The sequence below is a fragment of the Quercus suber genome, unplaced genomic scaffold (assembly GCF_002906115.3).
Source record: "Quercus suber isolate HL8 unplaced genomic scaffold, Cork oak 2.0 scaffold_483, whole genome shotgun sequence".
Taxonomy (NCBI): Eukaryota; Viridiplantae; Streptophyta; class Magnoliopsida; order Fagales; family Fagaceae; genus Quercus; species Quercus suber.
In genome coordinates this window covers 207,428-230,894 of record NW_027069933.1, presented here as the reverse complement: position 1 = coordinate 230,894, position 23,467 = coordinate 207,428, and the positions used below count along the sequence as shown (strand labels likewise).

General features: G+C 35.0%; 1 protein-coding gene across 2 annotated transcripts; it reads right to left on the bottom strand.

Moving 5' to 3' along the window:
• Window positions 1-13,286: 13,286 nt before the first annotated feature.
• On the bottom strand, window positions 13,287-21,912 carry LOC112001789 (protease Do-like 5, chloroplastic). 2 transcript variants are annotated; one of them, XM_024033969.2, is made up of 8 exons: window positions 21,583-21,911; window positions 20,473-20,622; window positions 19,959-20,021; window positions 19,754-19,843; window positions 16,075-16,197; window positions 15,313-15,400; window positions 14,824-14,898; window positions 13,287-13,557 (listed from the first exon to the last, which is right to left on the bottom strand). In XM_024033969.2, the coding sequence occupies exons 1-8, from the start codon at window positions 21,847-21,849 to the stop codon at window positions 13,451-13,453; spliced, it is 963 nt and encodes a 320-aa protein (XP_023889737.1). In that variant the 5' UTR covers window positions 21,850-21,911; the 3' UTR covers window positions 13,287-13,450. The 2 variants fall into 2 exon arrangements, with proteins under 2 accessions (XP_023889737.1, XP_023889738.1); XM_024033970.2 differs by lacking the exon at window positions 16,075-16,197 and having other exon boundaries at window positions 21,583-21,912.
• Window positions 21,913-23,467: the final 1,555 nt, after the last annotated feature.

Here is a 23,467-nt window from a genome sequence, read left to right as displayed (position 1 = left end):
CACCTAACACGCCAATTGTGCTATAATATCATTTGCAGTTACATGTATTAAACTATTTGCATATGAGAAATTATATAGGCTGGCTACCAAAAAGCTCAGTGATGTGGAACTTAATCGTGAAGAGTTATCCACAAAGTTTGATGAGGCGAATCAAACTATTGGAGCACTGAGATTTGAGAACAACTTTTTGGCTGAGAAGACCAAGAAACTTGAAGCTGAGCTGTTTCAAGTTAGAACTCAATTGGAGAGAACTTCAAGTACAAAACTTGATGAGATGCTTGGAAATTAGAAATCTGCTTCAGATCAAATTGGCTTGGGGTATAGTCTCTCTTTCTCTAATACTGCTTCCACTAGCAATACTGTTTTTGTTTCTCCTACTAATAACACCGAAATTGAGAACACTAATGTCAAAATTGAATTAGCTAGTGAGAACTTAGACAAGGGTAAATCTATCTTAGGAGCACCCCCTAAACAAGATAAGAAAGATGCCAAAAACCCTAGGGCTAAGAAGGCTAACTCTCAAAAGCCTAAACAAAAGAAGCAGCATCTCTGTCATCATTGTGGAGCTGCCGGTCATACTCGACCAAATTGCTATAAGTGGCTAGCCACTCAACAGAGCAATGGCATGATAGCATCTGGAAGCCAAAATCAGCTTCAATCCTCTCTTGCTCCTCTTGGAGATATTCTAAAAGCCCTCATGTTTCTTTCTAGTTTGAACGGTTTCAATTCTTCCCCCTCACCACCGGCTCAAGGGTTCAATCAAAGGAAAGGTTTTTCCAAGGTGTGGAAGAAAAAGAACTCTAAGTGATTTCATCACTTTCTTTTCCCCCTTTTTTTTTTGTTTGTGTGTTGCATTACTTGTGTGTTTTGCATTTTTGTTGAGTCAATCTAGTTTTATACTTTGCTTTGTTTTAACATGTTTTGTGTGTTTACCTTCAGTTTTGTTTATTTTGTTTTTAAATATAAAAAAAAATTGAAAAATCAGAAAAATACAAAAACAGTGTGTGTTTTGTGTACTTTGGTACTTGTGTACCTTGGATGGCCATTGAAACAAAGTTTCTAAACTTTGTATCTTTTGTAGTTTAGATGAGCATCTCTATGCACAACTAAACAAATGAGCTTTGTGCCTCTTGTTTGTAATGAGTAAGATTAAGTTATCTCTTAAACTTAACACTCATATCACTCTTTTTGACGGCTAGGACTAGAAAATCCTAAGAGAAATGCATAAATAACCATCTCATCATTGTTGCCCGCCAATCATAATATGACACCTGTATGCTTCGGCATAGTAAAAGTACAGTGTTAAAGACATTCGTATGCTTCAGCATAGCAAAAGTGGGATGTCAAATGCTTAACATCGTGGGTATTTCTTTTCTCTCTTTTATATGCCCATGTATGATATGCTTAAAAGAAAATATGCAAAGAAAATAAAAAGCAAAAAGATCAAAAATGCTTTAAATATGGTTACAAGCGTGTATTCTAGGAGATGTGGGAGTTATAGGATGTACCTCGAAAGTGATAGTCCCCATCAAACAGTTATGATTGTGTGTGAGCTAAAGTTATTTTCTCATATCTTAGATCGTTATAACATGCATACACATATGTAATCTTGCGATGTTTTTCACATACAACACGCAATATTCTTTGCTACTTTTGATACATGTGCAAGTACAATGTGATTTGGCCATCACAAGTGTTTACATTTGCTAATGTATGCTCACTAAACTGTCTTAACTTGTTTTTGAAAAATAAAATTGGTTAGACTTGTTTAGTGTGTGTGTGTGTGTGTGTGTGTGTGTGTGTGTGTGTGTGTGTGTGTTTTTGAGGATCCATGTGCTTAAATTCTTGTTGAGAGATGATTTTGAGAGTTTTATATGTTGAATGGATCATTGGTTGAGGTGTTTATTGGATTGCATTCATATCTGTGTTTTTCTCTTCTCGAAACACTGTTTTTAACTGCTTGCTCGACACCTCCTCGATACCTGGTCATCTGTCGAGCCTCTCAAGCCTTTTTCTTATCGCAATCTCAACACCTCTTCGACACCTGATGGATTGATCGAGAAAGTTTTTGTCCCCTCGACACCTACTCGACACCTTGTCGATCGATCGAGATTCTTTTATCTGAAATTGATCTTGCACCTCGACACCTCTCGATACCTTCAACTGTAGAAGGCAAAATTCTCGACACCTTTCTTGATAGCTTCCTCGATACCTCTCTACACCTTAGCTGTCGAGAATTACTGAAGTGCCTATATAAGCTGCGATCGCGATTTTTCTCTCATTCTGTCGATCTCTCTTGATCTATCCGAAGACTTTTTACCTCCCAAACAAGTTTCTCTCACTCAAATCTTCAAATCTTCATCATTTTTGGTTTTCCCTTGATTTCCTTCACTTGGTAAGTTCTTTTTCCCTTCCTTTTTCATGCATTGCATGTTTTGAAACCTAGGTTTTGGGATTTTTTTTAAAATTTTTGGGGGTTTTTCAAAATTGATGAGTTGTTCTTGAAATTTTGGGTTGGTTTTTCACTTAAATACTTTTAAAATGTCATACATTGCATTCCATGTGCATTGGAATCACATTTACATGCATTTAGATGTGTGCTTTATGCTGTGTGCTGGTAGGATTGGATTGGGCTGAACCCATAATGCCTTTTTGATTTACATGTCACATGCTCATGCATTCCCATGCATACGTACTTTTTGTTTAATATATTTGATATATGTGAACTGTTTTGGGAACTTTTCTGATTGTCTTCCTCTCTATCTCTTTCTCATTCTTTTATGTTAGTAGTGTCTATGGCACCTAAACGTAAATCCACTCCTGCTCGGAACCCTCTGCGTTCTAGAACTTCCTCTTCTTCTGACTCTGCTCCTCTTAACCTTCGGTTTCGTGATGGAGATGCCCACAAGGCATTTTCGGAGAACTTTTCTCAACGAGGTGTTCATTCAGAACGCCAAGTCATTCTGACGAACTTCGCCGACACTAACCTTCCCACTATCATTCACAATAGGGGATGGGAGTCATTGTGTGACATCCCGGTCACTTGTTCCCTTGTGCTGATTCAGGAGTTTTACCCCAACATGCACGGGATAGATCGTTCAGTACCTTTTTTTTTTCACTTGCGTTCGAGGTACGCACATTTCTGTCACACCGCAGCTAGTTGCAAATGTGCTTAAGGTTCCTAGGATAGAGTTTCTTGACTATCCTTCTTGTAAGTGTCTGAGGACTGTGTCCAAAGATGAGCTCATCTCTGCCTTTTGTCAGCGCCCTGCTGATTGGGGAGAGCATCAGTACACATCATGTAGGCCTTTTGCTAAAGGTCCTATATTTCTTAACATGGTGATGGCTTTTGTACTCCATCCACTTTCTCACTATAACTCCATTACTGAGCCTCGTGCTCAATTTTTGTTATCTTTGTTAGAGCATCTTACTATAGATTTTCCTTCTCACTTCATTCTTTCTATCATAGATGTTCATCTTGATTCGGCGTCCCGTGATAAGTTCATCTTTCCTTCCGCTATCACGAGGATCTTACGCCATTTTTCCGTTCCCTTTCTTGTGTCCGACCACTTCGCACACATATCTGTTATAGATGCCGCTACCATAAAATGTAGTGAGGCACAGTTCAGGTCGCGACAGGCGGATGCCACTCCTCCCTCTCGTTCAGCTCCATCCAAATCTGCTCCATCTAAATCCACTCCATCTACATCAGCTCCTTCTTCCTTGGGCAATGTATCTCTAGGAGACATTATGGGGCAGCTGCAGTGCATGGACACTCGCCTTGATACACTCTCTGCTGAGTTGTACCAGGTGAATGTTCATGTTGGTCATATTGCACGATGGTAGGCGACCATGGGTGGTTTTGCTCCAGAGGCTACCCATTCACCACCTACTCCAGCAGCTTCAAATTCTGAGGATGATGATGATGATGATGATGGAGATGGTAGCTCTACTGATGAGATGTCTACATGACACTCTACCCTTTGTTACTTGTGACAAAAAGGGGAAGTAGTTTTGGGTTATGAGAGTAGTCATCTTAGGGGGAGAGTTAGTATAGGACATTTTGATAGGGGGAATGTTGATATTCTTGAGGGATGTAGTGAGGGTTTTATATATCTTTTCTTTTCTATTCTTTATAGATACATTGATCTTGTATATAAGATCCTTTAACCATTTTTACATACATTGTACTTATACTTCTTTATATATGTGAATGTATGTTTCTTTCACCTCTCTCTTCATGTGTTGTTTCTTCTCTATCTTTATACACATGTTCTTTATACCTTGTATGCAATCTATTATTTCTGTTTCACACAAGATGCCTTGATGAGTTTTGTTTAAAATGTTTCAGAAATACAGGTTGTCAAAGTCTACTTGCCATAAACTCTCTTCTTGCAAAGTTTTTCAAGAGTTTGTATTAGGATAGATTTTATTATATTCAACAAGTGAATATGAGTTTAGTAATTTATGACTTCTCTCATATGTTAATTTGCTTGTTATAGTTTTGTCACGGATTGCCAAAGGGGGAGATTGTTAGAACATATGTGTTTTCACTTGTTAAGAACATATGTCACTTATTTATGTAAATTGGCTAATCCTTTGACAAAACGCACTCTACTTGTAATTGGGTAGTTTTAGGTGTTTTTAATACTTCAAGAAACAAGGTTTCAAGGTCAAGTGTTGAAGTCATCAAGTCTGTCCAAGAAAAAGCAAGCTAAAGTACAATTTCATTAAAACTCGACACCTGCTCGATAGCTACCTCGACACCTGCTATCTGTCGAGATTTAAAAATTCAGATTTTCTGATTTGATTTTCTTGGGATCCGTGAATATGTTTTTGGGCCTTCTTTTCTCCAAACCCTAAACATATAAAAAGATTGTTTTAAGAGCCGTCAAGTGTGACACAAGTTGCAAATTCATTGAGCAATCTCTATTCAAGCAAATTGTGATCAAAAGACGAAGTTCTTGACCTAGTTCATCTTCCTTCAAAAAGTTGCTGTGTATTTGCACTATAGGGTTTTGTGACCAAGAATCTTCCTGATCTTCATCGTGTAGGATGAACTGAAGAACTTTGCAGCCAACCTTTCTTCCTTAAGTTGGTGTTCTGAAGTCGCGTACTGGGATCCGCGCATTAGCTAGTCACGTACTTGGGAGTCGTGCATCAAAGGTGGGAACTGTCGCTACAGATCAAGTCCAATTGGGTATTGGGGTAAGGGTTCAACTGTAGGTTGGTAAGGTACTTGGGATTCCTTTACTTGTAACTGCTTGATTTGATAATAGTGAAGTTTCGGGAGTGGTGACCTGAAAATCACCCGGTGGGAATTTTGCCGTAAGGTTTTTCCTCATTCGTAAACAAATCACCGTGTCATTTAAATTTCGCTGCATATTTAGTTTTTCGTGATTTGTTTGTGCTTCCACGCAATTGCATGATAAATTGATTAATTAATAACTTGGCTAATTAATTAATTGGTTTTATCACAATGGGTCATTCAGTTTGTGGCCTATCAACTATCAAGAAGGAGATATCATTAAGAGCTTGATGATCATTCAGTTGCTGCATTAAAGAGCTTAAAGATATACAAGCGGGAGTGCTTGTACTTGCTAGAGAATCCAAGAAAGAAGGAGTCCAAGGTCTCAGAACTTGCACATGGTCATGTCAATAAGTTTTCTACATGAGGTAGCAATAGGATATTAGTGGTCTAAGTCACTATTGTAAAATTTCGATTCTTTCATAATGAATTTAGTTTTACCTTGAGGATAGCTAGGTTAAATCCTCCCTATGTTTTTTACTGGTTTGGTTTTCCTGAGTCATCATATCATTTATGTTCTTTATGTTCCGCACTTTACATTGATATGATTATATGATTGTGTTAACCTAAATCTGAAATTTGGACTAAGTAATAACTTGGCTAATTAACTAGGTTAATCCAATTGTGTTTTAAAGGGTCTAAAAATAAACAAGTGGTATCAGAGCGGGTAGCTCTCTTGTTGTAGATCTTTTGATCTCTAAGTTAATCCTTGACTCCTACGGTCATGGAACACAGACACTCTCTTATTATTCCACCTCACTTTGATGAGAATAATTATGCATATTGGAAAGTAAGGATGAAAGCGTTCTTGAAATCTATTGATGAGAGAGTATGGAACTCCGTTAAGTACGGATGGGAGAAGCCCACTACTCCTATGAGTGAGTGGCAAACTTTCTCATAAAGAAACAGCAGCTTTCAATAGCAAAGCTATGAATACTATTTTCAATGCTATTTCGATGGAGGAATTTAAGAGAATCTGTAATGTTGAGGTTACTCACACTACTTGGAAAATTCTCCAGACTGTGCACGAAGGCACAAAGGCTGATAAAATTAATAAGTTGTAGCAATTAATAGCTAGATTTAAGAGCATTAGGATGTCTGATGATGAATTCTTTGATAAATTTTATGCTAAACTTAATGACATTGTTAATTTTGCATACAACTTGGGTGAAATTTATGATCAACCTAAAATTGTTAAGAAGATTCTTAGATCTTTAATTAAAGATTTTAGAAGTGACTGCCATCACTAAGAGTAAGGATGTGGACTCCATCCCTGTTGATGAACTTGAAAGATCTCTTCAGTCGTATGAGTTGGACCTGCCCAAAACTAGCAAATCCAAATCAATGGCTCTTAAGTCAATTAATGATGTTGATGTTGGTGGATTTGATAATGAGCTCTATACTATAGAGATTTCTTACCTTACCAAGAACTTTAGGAATTTGCTTAGAAACAACAACAAAAGGGCAAGAGGTAAGAACACTACTAAACCTAGGAATTTTAAGAAGAATGATCCCATTAAGGTTAACAACACTAAAAAACCTAGAGAGAAAGTAGGTCAATCTTCTAATAATTTTATAAGTCCTCAATGTTTTGGATGTCAAGGGTATGATCACATGAAATCTGAATGTCCTACATACTTGAGATCTAAGGGTAAGGCTATGACTGTAATCCTTAGTGATAATAAAGTTTCCGATGTTAAGTCTAGTTCTGACGAAGATGGAAACTTTATTTATTTCACTGCTACTGCTGTAGTTAATGAAAGCATATCTGTTGAAGAGAACCCTTCTGATGGGAAACTCTCTGAGGATGCAGATCTTCAAGAAGTTTATAATAAATTTTGTAAAGTTGCTATAAAAAATGCTATGAATGTTGATCTTGGCTTGAAGAAAATTGCATCTCTTGAGCTTGATAAGAAAAATCTGCTTGTGAAACTGTTTAATGCTATTAAACTTTTAAACAATGTGAAAATTGAGAATATACTTTTGCTTGATAAAGTTAAGAATTTGGAACTTGAACTATCTGTTGCTAGAGAACAATCTATTAAGTCTACAAGCTCTAAACTTGATCACATACTAAGTGTTCAAAAGTCTCCCTCTGACAAAACTAGCTTAGGTTTTGTAGAAAGCATCTCTGTGTTTGCATCTCATTCCACAAACTTTGTTCCTTCTTCTTCCTCCAAACTTCCTGTGAGTGAGATTGTTAAACCTGTAGAGGTCACATCTTCTATGAAGATTAGGGTTGATCTAAAAGGGTCTAAACCTAAGGAGTCTACCCTTTCTAAGGATAAGGTGCACGGTAAGCCTGCTTGAATTTGTCATTTTTGTGGAAAGTCTGGGCATATTCTTCCAAACTGTTTGAAGTTGCAAGCTACTAAGTGAGCAAATAAGTCAAAAGTGCCTGTGCCTTAAGCACAAAATCCTATAGTACTTATTGGTGAATTGGTAAAGGCTCTCAACCTTTATTCCAATCCTGAAGTTGGAAATCACTCTAATGTGAATAAGAACTCCAATGTTCGAGGTGCATCTAAAAAGTTTTGAATGCAAAAGGCTCGATCTAATTGAATCTTTCTAACATAGTCTTTGTGCTTCATTGTTCTTCTCTTTGTGACCATTTTTCTTTGGTTTTTGTTTTTTTTTTTTTTTTTTTTTTTTTTTTTTTTTTTTTTTTTTTTTTTTTTTTTTTTCTTTTTCTTTTTTCTTTTTTTGTTTTTAGGACTTGCATTGCATAACATTCATGCATTCATTCTAGGAATGTTTTTTGTTTCTTCTTTTCAAAAAAAAAAAAAAAAAAGGAGGAAAAAGGGAAGCAATTTGTGTTTTGTATTTATTTTCTTGGTTTTGAAAATAAGGTTGGTCAATTTATTTTCACATAACATTTCTTTGTACCTTGTTTAACTTGGATGAGCTTATTTATTACACTTTACTAGTTGAAGCTTTGTAGTGCATGTTGTGTGGGAAAGATGTTTATGGTTTTTGATCACTTTGTCTTGATCTTAACGTCACATGTCTTTGACTGTCGGAATTGAACCTTCTGAGAAAGGCATAAATAACCATCTCACCACTATTCACTAGCCAATCATAAACACATTAGTGCATATTGTAAGATTTTGTGCTCGAGAAAATATAGAACATGCACAAAAATAACATAAGGTGTAGCCTCAGTTTAAATACTTAAAATTCATGTGTACATTATCCCGGATATTTTTAATAAGTTTCTAATCAATTATAATTTGTGTGTACAATATGAGACAAATTAAGAAACTTACATAATTGCAAGCTTACGATCTAGGAGATGTAGAAGTTATATGATATAACTCTTTATGTGATAGTCTCTTTCAAATTCTATGTGATGAATTTTATATACTTTGTGTTTGATTTCTATCCATATATTACCTCACACATATCTTGAGGTTTTGCTAGTTGCACACACTACACAAGTTACTCTTTGCTAAACTTTATACATGTTATTGTGTGTGTCTTTGGTTTGTTAGGTTCTAAGTACTTAGGAACTAATGTATTAGAACTCTAATTTGTATTGTTGGCAAACCATAATCAAAACAGGTTGTTAGTCTTATTTTAGACTTGCTCAAAGTATATCTTTTATGTAAAGTTGGAATCAAGTTAACTGCAGAATTGAGTGTGCAATTTTGACTGGCTCAATTGATTGAGAATTAGACTCGATCGATCGAAAGTTAGGCAAAATATTTTTTCTACAAAATTTCCAACTCATCCCTAAGCCCATATGACGTGTAGGGTTTTATGTTTTGCCCTAGGTATAAAAGGGAAACCCTAGCCACGTTTTAGAAGCTGCTCTATTTACTGTGTGTGTGAATTTTTTATGAGATTTGAAAGGTGGTTGCCTTCATACATGCTTAAGATTATCAAGAAGGAGATATCATTGAGAGCTTGATGATCATTTAGTTGCTGCACTAAAGAACTTAAAGATATACAAGTGGGAATGCTTGTACTTGCTAGAGAATCCAAGAAAGAAGGAGTCCATGGTCTTAGAATTTGCACGTGGTCGTGTCAATAAGTTTTCTACATGAGGTAGCAATAAGATTTTAGTGGTCTAAGTCGCTATTGTAAAACTTCAATTCTTTCATAGTAGATTCAGTTTTACATTTAGGATAGCTAGATTAAATTTTCCCTAGGATTTTTACCGATTTGGTTTTCCTAGGCCATTATATTTTTGTGTTCTTTATATTCCACACTTTACATTGATATAATTATATGATTCTGTTAATTTAGATCTGAAATTTGGACTAAGTAATAACTTGGGTAATTAATTAGGTTAATCCAATTGTGTTTTAAAAGTTCTAAAAACAAACATTATCCAAGATGAGCATTGTGGACATTCATAAACCAGAAGCTCATATTCTTTGTATATAAAAGATTGTAGCTTAGTTTTATATTATGATGTAAATGTGTGATAGTTAGTGAGTTATGTTATTTCTGTTAAGATAAATGCTATGTCCACAATAATTTCACAACATTTCTTACCTATCACTCCATGCCACAAAACACAACTTAAAATAATCTAACTAGGAAAAGAAAACAAAAAAATCAAATGAAACTCAAAACAAAATAAAAAGATTAAGAAAACAAAACAAAAAAAAATCAAATGAAATTCAAACACCAGCATATTTTGGTGAAGAGGGAAAGGAAAGGGTTTTGGAGAAGAAAGAATCTAGCTCTCACACATCAAAGGTGAAGGCGAAGGCAGAGGGCAGAGGGCAGAGGCATAGGCAAAGGTGGCATTGTCTCTTTGTATTTGGCGGCAAAACCCACACCTATACCCATAACCATTAACATTCGACTTCTTCTCCCTACTATTGCCCATCGTCGCTTCTCTATCTTCCTCAAAACGGTGAGACCCACATTTCTCTACCTTTCTCAGATTTTGTTTCATATTGGAATTACTGAGCTGTGATTCATGGACGGAGCCATGGTTGGACTTGGGGGGCAATGGACCCCCTTGTAGGGAATTAACCCGAAATTCCCAACTTGTGAGAAACAAAAAATAGAGAAAACACATGCCAAAGAAAAAAAAAAAAAAAAAAAATCACACGCACAAGGCAATATTTACGTGGTTCGGCAATTTGCCTACGTCCACGAAGTTACAGGAATTTCACTATTATCAGGGAAAAATACAAAGTGCGGCAATATAATTTTTTTTCTCTCTCAAAAACAACAACAACAAACCCTAATTACCAAAATTGCGTTCTCTACATCCTACGCACATGATTCACAATGGGCTACAAAACGAGCAAAAAAATTTTCCCCCAAGCCTTGACTCCAAGGACTAAGCGTTGGAAGATCTCTCACTAAAAACCAAGCAATATTATTCGGGTTGGGTTGGGTCATCAATCAAATCAAATACAATTATGCTTCACAAAGCCCAACACCCCCCCCCCCCCTTTAGCAATTTTGTTTTAGAAAATTACACTTTTGCCTCCTTAAAAATATCATTAATTCTTTTAAGAGTATTATTATAGTCACAAAGTTTTCTACAATATTTTTACAAACTATTAAGGTAGCAAATTCTTATTGGTTCGCATTTGGGCCTATCACTTACATTATTAGCAATTTGTAAAAAGTTTGTAGTTCAAACATTTTTCTCATTTTTAAGACCATTAGAAAATATTTATAAGTCTAAAATCTTTATAAAATATATATATATATATATATACAAGCCCAAAAAAATTAGTACAACAACAAAAATTACCAATAGTAAAAAAATAATAATAATAATAAAAATTTAAAAAAAAAAAAGCCTAGTCAACCAATTTTACCTAAAACAAACAATCTGACTCTTTAAAAAATTTTAAATAGCTAGCAACTAAGCGACTAAGTAGCAACAAAGTCAGAGGCCGAAGTCATTGCACACAACCAATAGAAAAGCTGCCCCCCTAACTTTAAGTTCTACCTCCGTCCCTATTGTTATTGTAATTTTGTTGTTTCCTGTTTTGTTGCCTTGTTGTACTTTTCTGCATTACCAACAAAAAATAATAATAACTGGACTTCTCTATTTATTTATTTTCCACATAAGATATCATTAAAATTTTTAAATTGTTTATTTTTTTAAAGAACATTTTTTGTTCTTGTTTTCCTGTACACACAATTTTTTTTTTTTTTTTTTTCAAATCAAATCGATGCTTGAGGGGGGAGGATTGAAACTTGAGGTATAAATGATACTCGCAAAGTGTTTGATACAATGCTTGAAAGAAATCTTGCTGAAGCCTCCAATTGTTTCAGATTGATAATTAACGATGATTGTGATCCCAATAATTATACGTATGTCGGCACTTTATATCTGCTTGTGCTAGTTTAGGTGATGCAATAGTTGGTAAGGAGATTCATGGAAGGATTTATAGGCATGAACCATGAGCAAGAGTTGAATCTTGATTGTAGTCCAATACTTTATCATACTGTTGTAACCTTTCATTCTCATTCCATGGCCATATCAGCATAATGCAATCTTGATTTTCATTTCTCAATCTTATATGCTAAATAACAATTTTATATAATAAACGAAAACTATATTTTCATTTTATGTTTAAATATTAACACTGTAAGTTTTGTATAATACTAAAATTTATAATAGGGTAGCATGATGACTCTTAAAAGTCACAAACGTAGCTTCATATCCAAAACAAAATAATTAGATGACAACTTGGCTCTTCTTGCTAGAGCATGAGTTGTTATTATTTATTTAAGCATGTGTTTTTGATATAGAACAGACAACATAGGCCTTCCTAGAGTAGCAAAGGCGCTAAAAGTCATGGCGCAAGATCAAGGGGGGTGCCAATAGAGACCATCACTGCGACAATGTCGGAATTGCATGAAATTTGGCAAATTGATTGGAACTAGCATTCTGATCTAAACTCGAGATTGTCTCAAGCGTCACCTAAATTTAGGCATTTTCCTTTGTTAAGGCCCCGAAAATAGTATTTGTACTATTTATAGTAATATTTGTTTTTCCTTAATAACTTTTAGTTTAAAAGTCAGAATAAGGTCTCGTCTGTTTTAAGATGTCTCTTAGAGACAGTATTTTCAATTTCTACAATTATTTAAATTTTTCTATTTTTAGCAAAAATTGCTATTTTTAGCAATTAGCGCGAATTAGGGTTTCTTGGCATTTTTCTAGCTGCCGTAGGTTTTCTTTTACTATTTAAGTATATTGTAACCTCCAAGGAAGTTTAGTTTTCAAATTTATAAAAAAATACAGACTTTGTCTATTTCTCTTTGATGAATTCCAGAACCTTATCACCTTGTGGATTCAATAAACCCCTTGTGGATTCAAGATTTTCATTCAGAAGCTAATGTGTTTAGTTTCTTTTCCATTTAGAAAGCAACATGTTTATTTTCTTGTAGCTTCCGCGACATCAATTTCACATGTGATTTTTACTAAAACATGCCTATCAGTGATAAGTTAGAGATCAAAATTGGGTAGTAACTATTCCTAACTGCTAGAATTTAGTTTATGGGGTTAGAGCATTCACACCAGGTCGTTTCTATCTGATTTTAGTGTTAAGAAAGAGATAGAGATTTTTTGGTGTTAAGAAACAAAACAAACAATTAGGATTTTGTATCTTTAACTCACGATATTAGTTCAAATTCACCTATGTACAAACCTGAGTGCAAAATGGTGTGCATAATTAACACTACCCTTTATACTTCTAAACCCCAACGTGCATGATCCAATTAAAAGAGTTATGATTTATGGCTTAATCGTTTTATGACTACCATAGCCACTGTTGGGCAAAGTGGAAACTCGTTTTGCCATGAGGGATGGGGGTATCAGACTACCAGACCCATTGTTGGGCAAAGTGGTACCTCCTTTTGCCATGAGGGCAGGGGGTATCCATGGGCGTGTAACATGTTCCAGCCTCGAGATATTAAGTATGACATCACGTGGTGGCCCAAGATGTTAAGTATGATAGTAGGAATTATGATTTAGGATAAATACACACATATATGGTCAGTGCCAAAATGATGTGGGCGTTTGTTTATGTGCGTTAAGTGGTGTGTAATAAACACCACTCAAAAGAATATTTATGAACAAACATGATCAAAACCCCACTCTTCGAAGCTTGATGTAAGACCAAGTGAGTACATGTTTCATATTATTTACAAACATGATCAAAACCTGTCCTTATAAGATGTTCCATACACAATGAGGTAGGGTACAGTTTGAACAACAGTGTCTATTGGTATTGCAAAGTTAACACCTGATGATGCTTCTGTCCCTGCAAAACAATGAAAAACCAATAGCATTCAAAACTTTGATATTGGCTTCTAGCATCTTTATTATATTTTAGATTGAATAACTAATTTGTTCCTCTAATTATTGGGTAAAGTTCAATTTAATCCCTCAACTATAAATTGTAATAACTTAACCTATATATATATATATATATTTTTTTTTTTTCTTTTTTAATTCTAGGAGAAATAAGGTTCGTGAAATGTAAAGTTTCTCAAGGTTCAAAAATAAGAAATATTATATAATTTGTAAGTCTCATGCACCAAGGATTATATAATTTTTAAGTCTCATGGACCAAGAACATACTCTGAAAAGTGAAAACATGATTTCCGATGAATATGCAACATAAGTACATGTTTGGTTTTGGCTTTGAAAAAAATGCTTTTTGGCTATTAATGCTTATTAGGCACGACAAATTTCATATTAATTGTATCATTTACTATCCAATCGACATTTAAAATTAAAACTAAACTTTTGAATAATTTAAAATTAAAATAGTTTTTAATCTTTGATCATCTTAATGTTTGATTAGTATGACAAGTATAGTTGATTGTATAACATTAACCAAATGTTCCATCAAGTGTTAGAGCTAGACTGAGTACTCTTCAAGGTTTAAAGCAATCCCAAGAAAATAGATGGCTTATGAGATCTTGGGATTGTCTCATGACATTTTTGTTAGTCCTGTGTAGTTTGTTCATCCATGTTGCTCCCAAGTTCATGTTAAGACTCTTCTTTATGTTGTAGTCTCCCATTGAACTTGAATGCTTTTGGAGGGGCTGACCTTCTTTCTCTGGGGTTATGACCCTTTGCCTTTTTATAGTTTTATTTTATTTTTTTAATTTTTTAATATATATTTTTACTTATCCAAAAAAAGAAAGTAAAGGAAAGGAATGGCAGCGAATGGTGGACCTCATCGTTCACCTCTCTGTCTCTCTCTCTCTCTTAATTCCATTTCTTTTAATTTATTTATGCAGTCATGTTTAGTTGAAGAACCTGTGGTACAATACCTACGGAAATGTACCTAAGTTTTGCTCTTCTCCTCTTTACTTTTTCCCATTCTTTATCTTCCAAATGCTGAACGAGTTATTAAAGATTAAATCACGAAAGGCAATGCACCTTTAAAGTGAACAAAGAAGTGGCTCAAGCTATTGCAGTGGGGAAAAAAAACACGTGCATGATGTTCATTTATTAAAATGTCAGGTTAAAGGGTGCAATTAAGAGAAGTAAAATTAACTAAGAAGCATCTCTTCACCTTTGCGAGTAAAAGTTGCAGTATTGACTCCAATAACATGGCCATATGAATCAATTAATGGCCCTCCTGAATTACCTGTACAGATTCCATGCATCAAAGTATGAAGGATCATGGAATGAAAATTAGCATTGGTAAGAATAGCAATTCATTTGACTATAAAATTAGCATTGGTAAGAACTCAGTTCCACTTTGTCATTTAAAAAACAATAATTCTAATCTATTCAAGATTGTGGAATGCAAATCCTAAACTATAAAACCACCCTCAATGCAGATAAAAAGCAAATGACTCAATCAAAGTACAAACTATGTCCAAATTATTCAATTGAACATAAGGTTACTTAATTGAGGAAAAATTAAAATGAAATTAAAGGACACTTCAATACAATATTAAATTAGGATGAACTAAATAAATACAATCTTTACTGAAGTAAGAGAAAGTGTGATGATTATCAAGGAATTTCAAATATTTGAAAGCGAAATGAAATTTACCTGCATTAATGTCAGCATCTGTTTGAATTGCTCCTCGAATGGCCCTTCCATTTGGCGAGGGTATCTCCCTGCCTAATCCACTGACTACCTGATGCAGGACAACCAGAACAAAATTAAAACAATGGAAAAATGAAAGATATAACCTAAGAGTCAAAACCTAGGCCTTGCTTGGAGTCAGCACCAAGCGAGGAAACCACTAGAAGTCAACACCTAGGGTAGACCTGAAGTCAGCACCAGACCAAAGAAAGACCAAATGGCCATGTTTTTCATTCATCCAAATATCAACTAACTCCTCAAGAAGTACAATAGGTTGCTTATAAAGGATTGCTAAACCCTAGTTCTAATTGGCTAGAAAACCCTAATTGTCTTATTACAAAAATAACCTTACTTCTAAATTAAAATACTAAAAGCTCAATAAACTAATAGGACCTAAAACATAAAAATACAGTGTGCTTGCAAACATAAATAATACTAAATAATAATCTTTTTGCGCCTTCCGCATCACTACCTGCACAACTCAAAGTAACAAATACATGGATGTTAGACTCTTTTACCAAAGATAGGGCCACATGCCAACGAGAAAAGAACAATCTCAATTGACCGCTCAAAGCTTCAAAGTACTCCAAAACAAAGTACAATAGACTTAAAATAGATTATGACCTCAGTTGTGAAATTTCATAGTTCACACTTGGTATTAAGATATTTCTTTTCCTTCTTCTTTTCTTTTGGTTGGTTATATAGCAGATATATCAGAGAAATTACCCCCGTTGTCAGAGTGTTCTCATATCCATAAGGATTTCCAATGGCAAAGCAGCTTTGACCCACATGTAAATTCTGAGATGTGCCAACAGCAACAGGCTTTAATTCAATCCCTTCAACATTAACCTGCCATCATATTATGTTTGAATAATTTTACATAGAGATGACATAATGCAAAACACCCACAAGTAGACAAAAGTGTCGTCATGTGGAAGAGAATGAATAAGGAAATTTGTCCTTAGAAGTGACTCTTCGAAATCTCTCTTGTTTATGCAGATAATGAATGGAGTACACATTGTAAATTAGTTTTATATGTTCTTTGCAAAGGTGAAAAGGGAAAATCCATGGATACTTCCAAGTTCCATCTCATGTGCATTTCATGCTGCAGATCATACTTGAAAGGCCTTCAATCTGGTCTTTGACTGGTACTTTTATATTGAGATATGATTCCAAGAAAGCTGGTTACCCATCATATATGAGCTGAGGTCAAAACAAAGACTTAATAGTTGGGAGATAATAATACATCTCTTGCAGTGTAAAATCTCACTTCATTACATAACATTACAAATTTTCAGTTCAGTTTGCTAGAATAATTGCACGGTAATCAACAAATGATAGAGTTTCTATGTTTTTGTCTAGCTCATGGGAGGTATATTTGGAAGAGCTACATAGAAAATGATATCTCATTGTTTTTTTGTTAATGGAAGGAGTCAAATAGGTGAAATTTTTGATGGGAAGCATTTGATTCCCCCCCCACCCCCCCGGCCGGCCCGAGCCGCAAAATTGACTCTAAAGAGCATGAAGCATTCCAATTTAGGCCTCGAAGCTATGCTTGCCAATGGTCTCCTCTGCCTCCACTCCCCCCGACGCCATTATCCTTCTCCATTCTATGAATTTGAATTAGCTAAAAGAAGATGTTCTCATATTGCTTTAATTTTTTTTTAGATTAATTGCAAGGTTTTAGAGATTCCATTAATATGGAAAATATCTAATTAAATCCCATAAAACCCTCAACATTAAAATCAATATTCAAAATTCTAAAAAAAACAATTCAAAAATAAAATAAAATCTGAGTGATTTTGGAGCTCCTTGCATCAAACTTTTCCTCCAATTAGAAAGGTCTTTTGTTTCCCTTACCAAATACATTTTTAGACTTTTTGTTACCGTATATAGTAGTTAACCATGGCATGTCAAATCAAACATGATCAAAAACTAAGCTTTGCAATAGCATATATCTAATCCTAAAATCTTCAACTTGATGAATGAAACTCTATTCAACAATGAAAATATAAAGAGAATAAAATTATATAAGTTTTCATATAAGATAGTATACAAGGCAAACCACATTGAGCTATAGGTCATGAAAGCTAAGATTTAAATTTAATGATCCCCCAAGCAGGATTTTTCTTTGTTTTGTTTATCTAAAGAGTGATCACCAAGAAGCCTCCAGTTGAGCCAACCATAAGTTGAGACCAAGTAGTAGCTGGGAATATTAAAAACACTAATAAGCCTATTAAAACATACATCATTCAGCTCGAGCTTGGCTTTAAAGTAAACATCCATTTGCCTGAAAATAAACAAATCTTAATAGCTTGCCTCTTCATCTCACCACAATCTCTAATGAGACGTTTGCAAGCCAATCAAAAGCCAATATTATGTAGCTTGATTCGTATCACAACCCCGCTCCCAGTTTTATCTCACACAGATAAATTAGTAAAAAAAAACTTTAATGATTGATTTATCATCACAATCATGCTGAAGACCCCACAATCAAATCCCAGGGCATGCATGAATTAGTGGTTTTGATGATGCAGATTCAGGGGTGGCGCAGGGTCTGCTTCTTGGTTATGTGAGGGCTGCCACTCTGTAGTGCATTATTGTCTTTTAAGAAAAGGATAACATAAAATTCCATTTATTAAATACTCACATACAAAAATTATCTTTCAATTGATTTCAGATGCAACCAATTCATCATTACCATGTTGATGCTTAATTTGCACCTCAGCTTCTAACTTGACTATAAAACTTACCTCCACACCCCAATCTTAAATGTGAAATCCATTGTCAATCCATCATTATTCTCTGTATCATTAATTTTCTTAATGTCTTTTCCAACCACAATGGGCTAGTTGATTTAGAACGGACAATACAGACTTTCCTTCTATAGAGAGAATGTCAAAAGTCAACACCTAAGAAATTTAGGAGTAGAAAAGTACTAATAAAAATCACCCGAGCCATAAACAAAATTACAGTGAACTTTGGTGACTTGAAGGGAATCATTGTGAGGATCAAAACTCATCGCCTTACAACCATGGCCTACACCGCTTTTTGGGAAAATTCCTTTAATTAGGCCCTTAATTGGTCCTTTTGCTAGTTATGATAGATTTTCTGTATGTTATATCTTTTGATTTAAAAATCAAAATAAGGTCTAGCTTGTTTTGAGACGTCTCCTAAAGACTAGAGCATTTGATTTGTAATATCCTAAATTTTTTCTTTTTGGTAATTTTTCCTATTTTCGAGCCTAATTTCGTGCTTAACAAAAATTAGGGAGTTTAGGTGTCTCCTATCCACCCTAGGAGTACTTTTATTTAGGGTTTTCTAAGGGTGTCCTTGCAGCCCAATCTTTTCCTATTTATGTACATTGTAGCCTCCAAGGCAATTTTGTTTTTCATAAATAAAAAAATTTTGAGAGTTTTCTCCTATAATTTTCTGGTGGATTCTAAAATTCACCTTATGGATTCAAGGATTATCACCTTGAAACAAACGTGTTTGACTTCTTGTGACTTTTTGTCTAAAAAACATCTCTTGTGGAATTGACATCATAAACAGTTCCATTGAGATAAGTTTATGTCATCTAGCATTAACTATATCTCTTACTTATTTTCAAGCATGAAATTTTCTCCACCTTCTCCTTTTATGATTTTTGTATACCAATTTTTACGTCATATATGATCTGGTGCTGAAGCGAACAGCATTTAGTAACAATGCAAAACTTCTGAGTCCAAGGACAGTTGTATAAGTTGAGAGGAAACAGATAGATGTATATGCATTTCAAAGTGCAACATCTAAATGTAAAAATAGTTAACAAAGGCCATTTCATTCCAACCACAAATTATCCGTTGATTCTTCAACATTGGTCAGTTTAGATCTCCACTTAGTTTCACCCAAGATTCATCCTAGTCTGGGTAGGTCACCTAGGTTTGGGTCTATAAGCAATAAAAATTTCCCTAGGAAGACTTGCTTTCGCTATGGCTATGGGGGGTTCCCTTAACCAAGCTACTACCCATGAGTCACTAGCTCTTTCTTCAACAGGCACACGGTCAGAGCCCTGAGCTCCTCTTACTACTTAGGACCTTATGGTTGCATGTTATTTAACTCCCTGATACTTCACTATCGGTCAAGGGTGTTTAGCCTTACAAGGTGATGCCTTCCTGATTCAAATTCCATGTTCTCCATGATGCTCAGGTCAAAGCTTAAGCTAGTGATGCCTTCGGTTATTGGACTCTCACCACCTAGGGTGCAACACTCCACTACTGCTTCATTGCTCTCCCAAAAAAATGAGGTTATGTTATCTTCAGCACTTTCGATCTAAGTTGATTGCAGCCTATTTTTTTTTCCCCCCCGGCAATGATAAGAAGCTTAATATGTGGCAAAGAAATTAAACAACAGTTTCAGTGCACACCTTAAGGACAGCCAGATCATATGCTGGATCAACACCAACAATCTTTCCTTCCCTGTAAAAGCCATTGCCTCTTGTGTCTGCTAGATAAATCTGTAAATACAGAACCGAAGCATTGTTACTCAAACAAAGGACTAGTACATTAACTGAATGATGATTGTCAAAACAAGTGAAACAAAAAATAATAACTAAAAGAAAGAGTCAAAACCTTGCAACGATGTATCCCGCTCCCATCTGTTGCCAATTTAGCTACAACATGGTAATTAGTGACCTGTCACACACAAAAATAAGACTTTTCTCATTAGTATTAGAGAAATCACCCATAAGTATTAAAAACATATATAAAATTAGATTGGTAAGTACGCATATCACTAACTCATACATAAAATTCAAGCTTAAAATGAACCAACCTTTCAATTCTAGAGAAAAGTATAAATGCAGGTAAATATGTAAGTATCAGCTGCAAAATTGGGTGTCAGGATGTTAGCAATATGGTATATTTTGTTATATGATATTCATTTTTCAAATTGTTTTGGAAAGGATGTTAAAACTTCAACAAAACCCAGGTGCTGCATGATATTTTCTTCTGCAAAGATAATCTGATGATAATAATTGTTTAGGGAACTCGCCACTGAATTTTGCAGATAAGGAAAACAAAGAAGCAATAGCATATAATGCTAAAGATGGATTCAAATACGAGAACAGAAGAAGGGAATGCTTACAATGTGACCAAACTTATCCCAGATGAAGCCTGAACCTGTCCCTTCAACTTTTGCATTTTCATCCTCAATAAGGTTGACATCATTAGAAGTGGTCTTGGGGCTTCTAACTATTTCAAGGTCTTTAATGAAAACAACAGATGGTGAAGCTTCCTAAAATAATTCGAAAATAACTCCATTAATACAAGCATGCAGGGCAAAGATGAAAATTAAATAAACACACAACTAGAATAACTTTAATTATCCACACCCCCCCCCCCCCCAAAAAAACAAAAAACAAAAAAAAAACAAAACAAAATCACCCCAAAAAATCAGAAAGAGAAAAAAATTGGTTAACATTTACGCCTTTTTTCTTTCTTTCATTTTTTGATAAGTTTTGGCCCTAAGGGGAGATTCAAACTAGTGACCTTCACTTCATAAGACATGGCATCAACCCAATTGTGTTACCCCTTGGAGTTAAAATTCAGTATTTTCTAAAAGAAATTTAAAAAAAAAATGGCTTATGGTGGTGGAGTGCACTGTCTCTGTCTCTTCAATGTGTTGCTTAAGGTTAATTTATTGAAGCAGTATTTCCCTTATCAGCAATTAGGGCTTCCACTCTCTAAATATTTGTAAATATTCCAAAGAAATTGTTAGGTAAATAATAAACCTTAAATTTTGATCTTGGTTTTAAATTAAACACTAGAATTGAATTTTCAATTCTATAGTTTAAATAAATTGCAATTGGTTTTCTAACAGTCACAGACTACTTAAAACCTATATTATTCCAGAAATAAAAATTAAAAACTCATATAGAGCACTAAAAAGCCCTTCATAGGAATTTTACCAAGTGGTATAATAATGCCAAAAAGGCCTAAATTGATAAATTTTTTTTTTGGGTACCCAAATGCGAATTTATCATGAACAAGGATTATATTTGCTGAATAAGAAAAAAAATTACAAATTATTCCAATCACTCACAACAGAAGCCAAAATGGGTGAAATAAATGACCACATGCACAAAAAAACTAGTAGTTTCAGTTTGAGAGAAACATTATTGTTATTGAAATTTCCCCAAAAGAACAAATGCAGAAACAGAAGAAAAAGAGTGAGTAAGAGGAAGAGTAATAAGACCTGGAAGAGTTGCACTACTCTGTCTTCTTCTTGCTCAACTGGGTCTTCTTCTTGTTGCTGTTGGGCAAGTGCAAGGTGAGTTAAAGAAGAAGCAACTGCAACTAATAGGCTTGGACCGAATGCTATTGTTCTCCGCCTTGTAAGGAGGTTCTTCTGTGACTTTGGGGTATTAGAGGAAGAGGAAGAGGAAGTAATGTTGTGATTGTGGATTGGAGGGAACTGATTGTGAATGTGAAGGAGAGAAAAAGAACCCAACAGCATTACCATGTTACTGTTTCCTTCTTTCTTGCACGGGTGGCCAGTCCAACTGATAACTGTTTCTTTTTTTTTTTTTTTTTTGTTACTATTTTTTTAGATAAAGTTGGTTTTCTGCGTGGCCCAAAACCAAAAACCTGTGCCAATTCTATCCCCAAAAAAAAAAAAACCTGTGCCATTTTTGCTGAATATTATCTTTAAAAAAAAAAAAAATACATGAGAAAATAATTAGGAAATAAGTTTTTATATATGGGTTTGCCCGGCTTTGTTAGATGATTTTAGGATGATTTTGGTACAATATTTATTAAAAATATACAAAGCTATCAAAATTGTTAGTTACTTTTTTCTTTTCTCATTAAAAAAATTTTGAAAATATTTCCTAAACCCAATGTCTTTGGAGCATCCAATATATCTTTAACTTTTCTTTTTCCTTTTTTCTTGTTTTGTTTCATTTGTCAACTTTTCCTCCCAATGGTTACATAAATTGATGAAGCGTGTGTTCGTCAGTCGAAGTGATCAAATGGAGATACCCTTCTGTCTGCGTGAGAATGCTTTCCAAAGGTGGTCACCAGTGTGGTGCCTGCCACAGCGCCTCCAATGCCAAAGTCAGTTTATAGATAAAAATGCAGTGTCTCAAGATAAAAAGAATTGCTATTGGTTTTTCGTACCTTCTGCCTTGCCATGTGTGGCCTTTATATATACACTCTTTAAAGCTCCTAGCCGTTTGGGTAGTTATGGAGGTCTAAATACTTATTTTTGGAGTATCGCTTGATGCTATGTAATGGCCCTTAATGTGTTCCAACGGCTCGTACAATTGGCTTTGTAACTGTCTTGCATTGAACAGCAGATCTTGTCCTCGTCCGTGATGTGGGAGTCTTTGCTCGTCTGGATAGGTTCGTCATTATAATTAGCTTTGTCCATGTAAAGCGATTGCGTCAGTCCTGTCAGTTACCCTCCGATTCTATGGTCGTCAAGGAATGACGACTATGGAATGTGGAAGGTTTTGCTGAAGGTGAGCAACTCTTGGGTTTTCATTCCGTATTGAATGCGCATTGGCGGCATTTTTCGGGTTGCAGCCCATGTGGCACACCTTGATTGGGGAGGTTAACGCACCATTTGTTGGGGCAATTGGTCTTCCCGCTGCTTTTTCAATTTCCAAGGCCTTGGTTTTTAAACTTCTTTCCTTCTCATTTTCCTTTTCACTTTTCTCAAAAACACCCAATCATTTCTCTGAGTGTCTTCTTCGCCATTCACTTCTTCTGCAACTTTTCTTCCAACCGGTGTGCAATGCGGCAGTTTTGTTTAAGGTAAGTTTTTCTTTTTACTTCTTTTCATTTTGCCTATGTACCTTGTAGTAGATTCTGATTTTCCATTTCTTCTCCCTTTGTTTTGGTTTCCTTTCGATTTGGGGTGCCTAGATTTTTTTTCTTTTTGCGTTTTCTAGTTCTTCCATGGTCAGTAGCTCTGAGGTTCGATTAACTTGCCCCTCGATTTCATTTCTTTTTGCTCGAATAAGGGGGTCGTTAGGAAATTTTCCACATCTTGAAAATTTCGTTTACGAGGGTAATAGTTTGGCTGTTGTGTTGGATGATTTACTGCCTTTGTTGCGTCAGTCAGTTGTTTGGTTCGA

Excerpts from the sequence above, each read along its gene's own strand:
- LOC112001789 (XM_024033969.2), bottom strand. The coding sequence starts at position 21,849 with ATGGTAATGCTGTTGGGTTCTTTTTCTCTCCTTCACATTCACAATCAG. Across the intron at positions 19,844-19,958 it reads GCGGGATACATCGTTGCAAG|ATTTATCTAGCAGACACAAG; the intron begins GTTTTGACTCTT and ends CTGTATTTACAG. Across the intron at positions 15,401-16,074 it reads AGAACACTCTGACAACGGGG|GTAGTCAGTGGATTAGGCAG; the intron begins GTAATTTCTCTG and ends GTCCTGCATCAG.